The following is a 12,624-nucleotide window of genomic DNA, read 5'->3' as shown; positions in this document are numbered from 1 at the left end:
TCAGCTCAACATTATGCACGTGCTTCTCTTGACATGGTTACATTTAAAAGAGTAACTACTTTTTCATCAATAAACTTTCGACCCTATTTAAACAGACCATGTATTTGTTAATAACGAAGTACAACAAAGTAAACTTTTACCAGATGAATTTCGAACAATGAAAAGGAAACAAGGTTAGGAACTCTTAATTACATTGTTAGATATATAGATTTTAGATAAGTATAAAGTTCTAGTTCGTGACGAAAGCGAAAGTTGAGTGGAAAGCTACAGACCAAAGGCGTACCTTTAACAATATTATATAAGTGTAGTTCAATGACCAAAGATCTCGTTGCCAAATAATAATGAATGAATATTATGACACAGTCTACATTTTTTTGCTTACTTTTGTGTCTTGATTTTTTATTTGAGTTGAAATTTTTACGTCTAATAATCATTCACAATGTACTTATACTAGCTGGTTTATGATTAAGGATATGAACCCGAATGGAACCTAGTTAATTAGGCCACAACATGCGTCAATAATGACTACAAGAAGTTATTTCAACAAAAGAAAAAATACGTACAATATTGATAGTTAAAGACTCACGGAATTTTCCAGTTATTGATGTCATTGACATTTTTATATATATTCTCAGAAAGTAATTCGTGTCAGAATCCAGCTTTAGCAGTAATTCGAAAATGCTGGCTTAATTTTTTTCAAGAAGTCGTCTCAGGGATTTAATAGCTCATCAAGATGCTCATCCTTTTCTAGTTCATCTTGAGTAGATTGAACAAAGGGAGACAGTAGAGCTTAGCTCCGCTTAACCCAATAAAAAAGATTTTTGCACAGATTAAAATACATCATTTGAATACAGAAAATAAAAATAGCCTAGGTAATCTGCGTCATATCCTGTGGCTATCTGTTTTTTTTTTACTCAAGTCTTATGTTACTTTCAGAAAATAATAGTCTAAGCTACTACTTGTTAATTTTAAACGTTAGTTATTGTTTGGTGATTTGCCAAATTGATTGAGCCATATTTTTCACTTTGCTCTGGTTCGGTGTATTATGTGTACATTAAAAAAGTAGGAAAGTGTGACAATAAATGATAAACGATTGAGGCGTGCCCTGTCAGTTGTCTCTTATCAGTGCTGACGATTTCATATCTCACCTGTTATTATTTTAATACTTCGCTTCTGTACAAATAACAATCACGTACAAGGCGTATGAAATATTTTTATATATGTAGTTTTTGACATTGTTAATGTATTAAATATTTACTTAATTAAATCGTCAATATTCTGTGAATCGTTTAACTGCATACCATTAAATAATTATAAGGAAAAGAGCAATATTCGGGGATAAGTTGTGTATTGTTAACTTAACGCCTTTTAACTGTAGCGATAAACCTAATTTTTTAACACCCGGTACTTTTATGATTTGTTTTTATGGTATATGATAACACCGAAAAAAAAAGTTTATTATCACTAAATATAGCATTGGACCAACCAAAGCAAGAATACTTTAATTTATGGTCCATACGCTTAGTTGACCATTCAAAACATGTGATTCATCGCTGAGCGTGTTTTGTAAGCAGCGAACACGGATCGCTAAGTACTTTGACATCTGCTTAGGAATGCGTCAAGGTTTCTAACGAAGCGTTGCGTATTATCAGTAAACAATAATCGTACCTGTATTTATATTTGACAGTACTGTTCGGTTTTTTCTTCTTTATTTAATATTTTTCTTAAAATATTTTTGAATTGTATTAATAATACCTTGCATATATGTTTAGTTTTGATCGGTATTGCTATATTTTGATTAAATTAATATTTTATTTTCGCCTTGAGGTTTGAAAGTTTATAGAATAAACACCAAGCTGTACCAAAGCAGTTTGGTGGAGACATGTGGCAAAATTTCGTTGTAATTAGTCACAAGCAGACTTCCTCATGATATTTTCCTTGACCAGTGAGCTCGAAATTAATTCATAACATTAAAATTCAGTGATGCTTGAACCCCCAATCATCTACCTAGTAAATTATCTGTTTAAAAGTAACGCATACAACTAAGTCTTTAAGAGTCAACTATATTTGAAAACCAATATTTTTATTCTGTAAAGTGCTATTAGTTCTGTCATAAAAAAACTTGAAGTAAATAGTTATCGTATTAAATCGATAATATAGAGATGTCTGCAATTTTTTTAAGGTTGAATCTATATCGTTATTTTTAACATAGAATAATAAGTTTTAAATTATACACTTACCCAGTTAACCTTGTATGGGTGCATTACAATGAAAATTGATCTCGCGTTAGTCATCCATTGTATTTTTTATTCTTGTCATAAGTTCCTATGCTCGTTAAGTCGAAAAATTATTACTTAATTTAATATTAGTCAGTTATTGGCAATACTTTTAAGTTTGAATTTGATTAATATAAAATCGAAAATCTGTAATGTCATTTTTTGGAAATATTTTTATGATCAATCATATGTGTATATGTGGTTAAGGTTTAGGTAGTCTGACAAGGGTTGGCTTCTCTCTATTAAAACTTGTAAATGCCGTTTTGTTTTTATTGTAATGAAATTACTAAATTTATTGTTGTTATTTATGTTTATAACAGGAGAATGAAATTTGGTTGTTCGTCTATTACAGTTTGGTGTCTCTCCAGTCATTGGAGTTGAGGGAGAACCTGCTCAAATCATTGCCCGAGTCACTAAAAAATCTCACCAAATTAGAGAGATTGGACCTCGGTGACAATGAAATCGAAGAATTGGTAAGATATTCTTTTATTACAGTTGCTATAAGTAAATTTTAAATGAGAAAATTATGTAATCGGTTTACTTTTGAAATTTTAGCCCGGCTTTATCGGCGAACTACCAGCCTTACAGGAACTTTGGCTGGATCACAACAAGTTGCAATATTTGCCTTCGGAAATTGGGAACTTGAAAGCTTTAATATGCTTGGACGTTAGCGAAAATAAATTAGAAAAAATTCCAGATGAAATCGGCGGCCTCATGTCTCTCACTGATCTCCACCTGTCCCAAAACATGCTCGAAACGGTACCGAACGGTATTGGCGATTTGTCTAAATTAGCTATTCTGAAATTGGACCAAAATAGATTACATACATTAAATGAAAATGTTGGAAGGTTGGTAGTTTAGTTTTTTTGTTTACATTTAATAAAGTTTCATTTTGTTATGATCGAAAAATATTTCAAATATTTGTCGTTTTAGGTGTACAAATCTTCAAGAGCTTATTCTAACAGAGAATTTCTTGATGGAACTGCCCAAGTCAATAGGGAATCTCAATGAGTTGACCGTGTTGAATGTAGATAGAAATTCCTTAGGTGAAATACCTCTAGATATTGGCAATATGACGTTGCTAGGAGTTTTGAGCTTGCGGGACAACAAATTAACGAAATTACCGAACGAACTCGGAAACTGTAAATCACTGCACGTTCTGGATGTCAGTGGGAACAGGTAGATTTATGTTAAACATGTTTTCAATTACTTTAAGAGCTGAGATGGCCCAGTGGTTAGAACGCGTGCATCTTAACCTATGATTACGGGTTCAAACCCAGGCAAGCACCACTTTATATTATATGTGCTTAATTGTGTTTATAATTCATCTCGTGCTCGGCGGTGAAGGAAAACATCGTGAGGAAACCTGCATGTGTCTAATTTCATCGAAATTCTGCCATATGTGCATTCGACCAACCCGCATTGGAACAGCGTGGTGGAATATGTTCCAAAACCCTCTCCTTAATGGAAGAGGAGGCCTTATCTCAGCAGTGGGAAATTTACAGGCTGTTACTTTACTTACTTTATGTTTTCAATATTGCTTTTAATAACATGTATGATTAAAAACTTTCACATGTTTATTTATTTATACTTTATAATGTAATACAGTACACTAGTACACTCAATTTTATAATTGAAAAAAAAAATAGTAGAATCAAAATACCTATGAAAAATAAATACTCAAGAATCCATTTCAGTTTGTACAAGTACAATATGGACTTTTTCTTAAAATAATTTCAAGAATATATTTGTGATAGCACAGCTTTCGATCATATGGTTTTTAACTAACTAATAATTTACATTTTAAATGTTCTAGATTACAGTACTTACCTTACACCTTAGTAAATTTGGAGCTGAAAGCGGTATGGTTGTCGGAGAACCAGGCACAACCTCTCCTGACGTTCCAAACCGATCGGGACGAGACGACAGGAGAGAATGTGCTCACTTGCTTCCTACTGCCACAGCTTAGTTACACGCAACAACCAGGTATGACACAGATTATACACACAACTCTGGAGGAGTATCAAAGAGGTTTTGCTTTCGGTGCTGTATGTAATCGAAGTATTATAATGATGTTCAAATTAAAGAGACTATATTAGACACTAAACTAGTAATTGTGTTATACAGGTCTAACATGAAATAAAAGACATTTATACAGAACATCATTATATACCTTTGATTATGCTTTTTTTAGTAATTATTATCAGCTTTTTTTCTTCTTTTTTTGTAATGAAAGGACAGAGTTTTTGTAATATATAATAAAACTAAGAATACAATATACATTGATTTGTTGAAGTTCCTATTAGTTAATATGATTCACGGTGCCAGTATTAAAAAATAATTAATATTTAAACTTCACTCTGTTCTTTTAGAAGACTGAATTGCACTGAGTAGACATTTTTTTTTTAAAACGTCACGACAGACGTATTTTTACGAGCGATAAACATAAAAAGTCGTAAAAACATTACAAGTGTATCATTTTGTATGTTTGCTGAATGTGTTACTCGGGTTTTATGACCTTGAAACGTGACTGTTATATGTATGTATATGTGGTTCTTTGCATTATGCTTTTTCGTGCTTTTTTTTCCTTTAATTGTGCAAAGGGTCTTTGACAATTTACTACCCATCACTTAACATTTAGAAATTACATGTGATAAAACAAGAACAATATTAGATTTCGAAATTATAAATTTGTACCATGTACAGTCAGAGTACGAAAACCTTCGTCAGTTTTCAAATTCATTCCTTTATCAAGTCTTAAACACTTAGTACCTTTTGAATCTAAACATCAAATCACTTCGACGTAATATCTCATTTTTAATCAGTAAAGCAGATTATCGCTCATACTGAGCACACGAAAATAGATTTTAAGTTTACGAACCTTTTCTTATCCCGACTGTAAATGAGTTTATTAGTAAATAGTCATTGACCGAAGTTTGTTTTGTTTTTGCTGTGTAAATACTAAAAGTCACTTTTGCCACTTGTCACACCACGAATAGAGTTGGAACATACGTCAGAGGTCGGCAGTGGCACCTGGTTCAGGGAACACAGATTTAATTCACAGTCACAAGAGCTTGATAGGATAAGAGGTAAGTTACTACTAGAGCCTTTTGTATTTCGTTTATTTTATATTAGAAATGTAAAACACTACGCCGCTTTATTCACATTCATATCATTTTATAAATACACTGATCATTTTGTATTTTTAAGATAATTTATTTCATATTTTTTATATAATCATGTACGATAAACACTACTTCAAAATGTATTTATAGCACATCGTTCAAGCAATACATTTATCTAAAACGAAAAACTGAAATGACATAAATACAAACAGCGCTAGAGAGCTTTTATTAAATTTTAAAATTAATTAGCCTAAGTATATTGATGTTGTTTTTTCTGTATCTGTGTTGTGTCGTCAGCGCTAAATGCAATGTTGTCCTGTCTTACTATATACATAGCAATAATACAATAATCACTAAACTAATTTATCATGAATTAACACATATCCAACAGAATCAACATTATCAAGAGACCGGGATTCAGATGACGACTGGGAAGAGAAAGAAGCATCCCGTACGATATCTGTCAAGTTCACTGAAGACGTTCCTGAAGCGAAAGAGGTGAGCCTATGCTGTTGTCCCTTTCTTACTAGGAGGAAATCTCACAGTTACAGGAGTGCTTCCAGAACGGTCTACTGCCATATTCCGATTTGTTGTCACAGTATTGGCGCAAACGCTAGACACCAATGTAGGAAAGCGAGAGATTGGTTTAGAGACAATGTATACACTTTATTTTCTAGACAGAGGGCGTATTTAGCTCTGAGTACAATATTAGTAGCGTTAGAATAATCATAGCGAATAAAGTATTGTACATACATAAGAAGCTTTGAACTGCAAACGTGTAATTGTACAATCCAAAGAACGCACAGTCTGTGTTTATGTTGTAAGCTTTTATTATTATTTATTTATATTATGATAGTAATAAAATTACCATTTAATTATTGGTTTATGTTTTATTTTAATTGCATGTTATAATTTTTATCTTGTAATACAAAGACTTGGGGTAATTATAAATTTAAATGTATTTATTAATTTGGTTTTGGCAATATTTATATTTACTAAGGATGAGTTATATTATCTTTTAAATTTCTAATTTTAATTTTAAACAATTAAAATGATATCGAATTAGGCCTCGTTAGACATTAGTAAGATTAATTACTAAACGATGCCAAGAAACTTATATCGCTTTTAACTTTATTTTACATTATCATAATAATGTCATCCGTTATCTTGATTATAACATTTTACACTATCTCTGCATTAAGCTGAGATAAAAGCAGTTATTCTATATTTTGCCATATTTTATTTAACACATATACTTAAGTTCTTGTAAAATTAATAAAGTTCCATAAAATAATTATGGTTATTTGAGTATATTCAAATACAATAGATATCATTGATGCTCGGATAATTATTTTTCAACGTTTTAATATAATATTCCATTTAAACAAATAGCCATAATTATTTTAGCCATCGAGTTGTGCGTATGACGTACAGTATAATACAAAACGGTGTAAATGAAACTCAATACGACAAAGGTGTTTATATTTCAAAACCATTTTAAAACTGAGGCAACTGATGTCACGGACAGAAGTCCGTCTATGTACGGCCCACGCGTTGTCGCTTCTGAAACAGAGAATTGCTTATAAACAATACTTCCTGGAGGTTAATGTAAACGGTCTAGAGCCGTGATCCAAGTAGCATGGGACAATGAAGTATTTGTATTCAAGGTCGCGTCGTTACATGAGGACAGTGAGGAGACGACACCGTCCGATTCATTCTTCAGCGCACAGACCATGCTAGGGCTGAGGCGGCCTTTAGACGTAGTGCGCAAGCTAGTTACCACACAGCGGAGGACGTCCCTGCAGAGACTCTCCTCCTCTATTACTAACCTCGCTGAGGTACATCGCCCTTGCGGATGGAGTGCAAACAATTATATGTATCGTCTGCAAACACTTACATATATCACTTAAAAATAAAATTTGATGCTATATTTTTCGTTGATAAAATATCACATATGGTAATATTTTACTCGTAAACATCAGTAAAATATTATTAATTTAAATGAAAAAACAAAGCTATAGTTAATTGTTGGTATAGAATGTAATTTTTTAAATAACGATACAATGCTTGCACTCCAGTTACGCTCTATTTGCTGCCTCGACTTCTTGGTCCTTTGTTTTATCAAGGTTTAGTTGTTATGCCGCTGCGAGTAGTACATACTGTATCAAGATAAAATTATGTTATTTAGATAACATTAGTTACGCATCTCATTATTTAAGAGCTATTTATATAGATGTTCATGTCACATACACATATTTTTTATTGAAAATCAAATCTACACGAAAATCACGTCAACGCCATTATTACCCATTTTATACCACAAATAATAATGCATGTTGTAAATTATATTATATTATATATTAGTGATTTGTAACACAAACCATTAATTACACTATAAAAGGATACGCAATGCACATCTTCTCATATATAGTTTCAATCAATACCTTCATAGATTTCTTCGAACAATTTGTTAGTTAAATTTTCTAGAACACGTAGCACTATTTGCACTGCACTTATGATGGATTGCTCTGGATTCCGAAAGGCGCGTCGTTTTGCCGCTGAAGTGAAGTAGCTTGTGATATCATATCCTGTGATTCACGTCGCGTTGTCTTATTAACGTGATACGTTTATTGGGTCAGATACCAATTAAAATTTTTAGTAATTGTCACATTAGATTAAAGTTCACGTTAACAAAATTATATGTCAGTTTAAATACGTCTTAACTCAAACATACTACTCTCAAGAATTTACATTTATAGAATTTGCGTGTGCTGACATTAATCACTGCACATTACATTATATACAATTGAATTCGCAAATGTACCAAACATATTCAATATAAAATCAATCATTGCGTAATTTTGTTTTTTTTCTAGAATGCCAGCAAAGTGTATTTGGACTGAATATGCTTGTTTTAAACTTTTGTCAATTATGCACTTAGTGAGATTGAGGTGAAATTGCATTAGGCAGTTTATACGGCTTTACTCATTAACGATGTTGCTATGTATTTAAAATTCTTATTTAATAAGTGACTTATTGAAATGGATTGATATTTTTTTGTTCTAAATAAACTCAAATTAGCATGCGCATGTAGTTCTTGATTCATCATGATTTTTTTATTTGTCAAAATTTTGTTTTTTTTTTTTAGCTTTTTTTTAATACTATGAAACAAATGAGTAAAACATTTTATGTTTTTCAGACACCATTTGTGCGTCAGAACACGCCACATCCTAAAGATCTAAAGGCAAAGGCTGTTAAATTGTTCACGAGGACGCCCGAGCAACAACCGCAGGAAAAGGCGAACGAGTTGCCTACAACCAATGGTATTGTCATATCTCCGCCTGAAACCATACGACCTATTGAAGTGATAGAAGTAAGTATGCAGTACAAATATATTGATGAACAAACCGCTTTGCCGTTTTGTTAGATATAGTTAAAAATATGCATATTTTATAGAAATTTCAAATTTCGAAGTTGATAATTATTGTTACTTAATGGGAGTTCTATATTTTTTAGATATGTCACCGACATAGTTTAGCTGACGTTGTTTTTCCTAGTTTACGAAAGCGTTAATAATTTTGATCGTCTATTCTGATCAAATATAAGTTTAATGTTATGATTTTAAAAAATATTTTATTTTATATTCTAATGAACGGAAACTTCGAATTTTGCTTTGCGTGTTAGTTTTCTCTTTCGCAGGAAATCACAATCAAAATATTAACTTAAAGTCTTTTATGTTATTTTGTGTTTGTTACTAATCTAAGTGCTCGGCGGTAAAACACTGCAAGGAATCCTGTGTTAATTGGATGATATACTCGCACATAGAAACCAATAATGTTTTTCGGCAGTGTGGTGAAATAAGTTTCAAACCTATTCCTTTAAAGTACAGAAGGGTCAGAAGTGGAATATTTAATAAACCGAAACTGCCTTGGTATATTTTCGTTTATTTTTTTTTTAATTCCATATATTTGTAACCATTTTATGGTTAGATTTTTCCAAAAAATGTAATGAAAATAATTTCATGAAATTTAATTAATAATAGATTGCCGTAACAATTATAAACTAATAGATTATGAAATAAAAACACCTTCCCATAATTTTTATTACATAATAAGATCTTAGAAAGTTTAATGCAATGACTTAATTTTAATTTCGATTTGCTTTCAAATTATTTTTATAAACAATACTATCAAACTCTAGTTATGAATAATAAAATATTACATAAAAGTAATTGATTTATCTTGTTTCATATAGAGAAAGTTTCTTGGTAACTGTTTGTAAATCCAAAATAAATATTTCCTGTCAGTAATGGATGTCCTACGGTGCTTTTCGACCGGATAGGATTTTTAGTACCATTCAATGTATGCAGATAAAGAAAGCTAAATTAACCACCGTTGGGCTTGTTATTCCTTATGTAGAAGGCTTAGAGTTTATTTCACCACGCTGCTTTAATCCTTTCGGGGATAGATGTTACTAATAATTATTTATAACACGACCAGCCTGTACAACCGCAACCGTTGCTCGAAGATACAAAAGATGAAGAAAGCGACTGTCAAGCGATGCAGGATAGAGAATCATCAGAGGCTGAAAACGAGGACGACGATTCCGATGAACTAGAGGTATGTCAGAGCTTAGATAATTAAAGTTTACTAACGCTTATACAAGTATTTCACTACGACAAATGTGTTCAGTATTACTTTATAAATTCTCAATTTTTTTATATATTTAGAAGTTTTTTTCGAATTATGACTAAATTGTAAGTTAAGACAGTTTTTCAAATAGATGATTTTTCTGGCGTTCTGTTTGTACGAACTGTAACGCTAATTAATTTTTGAATTATCTTGGGGTTAAAAATTAATGGTAATATTTCAGTTATATTCTTCATTTTACGAGAATTTTACACTTCAAATATCTTGGGAATATGTGTTGTCCACATGTCAATGCTAAATGTAACCGTCTGGCTTTTATATTGGTACCTTTGATCAAGTTTTTGTAATTTACCCTAGCACTGGTTATAAATTAAAATATTTTTACACTGTATTGAATTTATTTATATATATTATTACAACACGAATCTAGAGTATGCTAAATAAAAACTACTAACTGGCAAATGAATTGGATAGAATTAACAATATGACTATTACCGATCTGTTCGTCGATTTATCTTCATCTCTCACATCGCAAGACAGTGCTAAGATTAGTTGATCGAAAGTAGAGTTGTGTAGTTCGCGAACGAACTAGTTCGAAAGAGCCGCTCCCACAGATGAACTACGCGAACTAAATCTCCGATTTTTCGAACCATAGTTTGTTAGTTCGTTGCTGAGCGAGGAATGGTTGCGCCAAACAAACTAATGTTGTCTCGCTCGCGCGGTATTCTACCTGACACTCGCTCATTTTTGATAATTTCTATAAAGACTTTAATATAAATAATTTAATATGGTGAATATTAAAAGTTGATTATTTTCGTTTGACTTTAACATGCTTGTCTTGAAAGAGCATATGTATAAGTTATTGTTGATTATTTTGAAATTTAATAAAAAATATAAAGGCAAAAATACTAAAAGATTAGAGATATTAATTACTATCTAAATAATAAACCTATTTGTTTGTTTATTTATTTCATTTATCTTTTATTTCAAGTCCAAAATTATAATTTAACATTGTAAGTACAGTATAAAAACGAGCGAACGATCTGCCGTTTTTTGAGTCAATATGGGTCAGATCGCTGTTTTAGATCATCTGTCATCAGTTCCCAGATGCTTGGTAGTCGGTAAGCAGCTGGGAGCTGAAGAACTAAAAGAGCGAACTAGTTCGTTTAGGTTCGGCGAACTAAACCGATCGATCTCAGTTGCGAAGTATTGTGCCTAACTCTAATCGAAAGCATGCAAGGACGAACAGAGGGTAATGGGGGTTGTGGTGTGGGTAGGGGGGCGCGGGGCGGGGCGCGGGGCGGCGCGTCGCGTGGGCGGCGGTGCGCGAGCGCGGCGCGCGCGCCGGCCGCCTGCACCGCCGCGACACGCCGCACCACCTCAAGAACAAGCGCGTCAACCAGATCGACGCCTCGCGCGCGCGCGATCTGATAGCGCAGGTGCTTACACCTCTACTCACCTTGTGCTCGCTTCGCTAGCTAGCTTCCTTGGGAGATTTGCGTATTTTGCTGTATATTTCAATAGATTTTGTCTTTGACCCGAATTGAATATCCCGTTTAGACTATGACTCGCTCACCTATTGGCGTTCGACATTAGACATTAAGAGCTGAGATGGCCCAGTGGTTAGAACGCGTGCATCTTAACCGATGATTGCGGGTTCAAACCCAAGCAAGCACCACTATATATATGTGCTTAATTGTGTTTATAATTCATCTCGTGCTCGGCTGTGAAGGAAAACATCGTAAGGAAACCTGTATGTGTCTAATTCCATCGAAATTCTGCCACATGTGCATTCCACCAACCCGCATTGGAACAGCGTGGTGGAATATGTTCCAAATCCTCTCCTTAATGGAAGAGGAGGCCTTATCTCAGCAGTGGGAAATGTACAGGCTGTTACTTTACTTTTACTTTACTAGACCGTCGGAAACGTCTCTAGGCAACAGTACCGAGCCGTCATTTTTAAAGTTTCATTTCAGTACTCCTCTGATTTTTATCTCATTATTGTATTCTTTAAAAATATAAAAACATTCATCTGACTTTCTCATTCCTTGAATAATTAACTCCCTAATAATATAATAAGTGTAATCTTTAATTCAAATCTTTTTACAAATTCTATTGAAGTGAACTTTAAATAATAACTGTATTACATTGCTTTATTTGTTTTTTATTTAAGATCTATAATGAGCGATAATTTTTCGCACTATTTTCAGAACCATATGTACACCTAATGTGTTTTTCGTTTAATGAAGTCACAATTGTATGGTCTGTGCGTAAAACAAAACTAAAAATATATCGCTTGATAAAATCGTGTTTGTAATGTTCTGTCTTGTCGATATTCATTGCGTCTTTTAGCGAGTCCAAACGGTCTGTTGTCCGTTCGTCCTCGTCTAAAAATATTACAATACGTATAATAAAAAGTTATTTATAAGCAATTATGTCGTGTCTAGTAAAATGAAAATGCTCTCTATGTAATCTATTTAAATAGGTAGGAGTTATTATTTATTCCCATAGAATATTTTATTTAGGAAAAAACCATAAATAATTAAAATCGCAATGTTTTGATGAATGAGTGCA

At 32.7% G+C, this 12,624-nt stretch overlaps 1 protein-coding gene across 13 annotated transcripts in view; it reads left to right on the top strand.

The window, feature by feature from the left end:
* Positions 1–12,624, top strand: part of LOC124535005 (protein lap4) — a 68,713-nt gene that overhangs the window by 15,425 nt on the left and 40,664 nt on the right. For 10 of the 13 annotated variants that reach the window (XM_047111019.1, XM_047111026.1, XM_047111024.1 and 7 more), the window contains exons 4-12: positions 2,629–2,749; positions 2,832–3,124; positions 3,210–3,455; positions 4,093–4,262; positions 5,276–5,365; positions 5,793–5,899; positions 7,069–7,239; positions 8,601–8,774; positions 9,901–10,020. In XM_047111019.1, coding sequence (XP_046966975.1) covers positions 2,629–2,749; positions 2,832–3,124; positions 3,210–3,455; positions 4,093–4,262; positions 5,276–5,365; positions 5,793–5,899; positions 7,069–7,239; positions 8,601–8,774; positions 9,901–10,020 — 1,492 coding nt within the window. The remainder of the gene's footprint in view (positions 1–2,628; positions 2,750–2,831; positions 3,125–3,209; positions 3,456–4,092; positions 4,263–5,275; positions 5,366–5,792; positions 5,900–7,068; positions 7,240–8,600; positions 8,775–9,900; positions 10,021–12,624) is intronic. The other 3 variants (XM_047111015.1, XM_047111016.1, XM_047111020.1) reach the window with 3 other exon arrangements.

Source organism: Vanessa cardui, chromosome 14, assembly GCF_905220365.1.
Source record: "Vanessa cardui chromosome 14, ilVanCard2.1, whole genome shotgun sequence".
In the NCBI taxonomy this organism is placed as follows: Eukaryota; Metazoa; Arthropoda; class Insecta; order Lepidoptera; family Nymphalidae; genus Vanessa; species Vanessa cardui.
The sequence above is the reverse complement of the archived record's forward strand: the minus strand, read 5'-3'. Positions and strand labels throughout refer to the sequence as shown.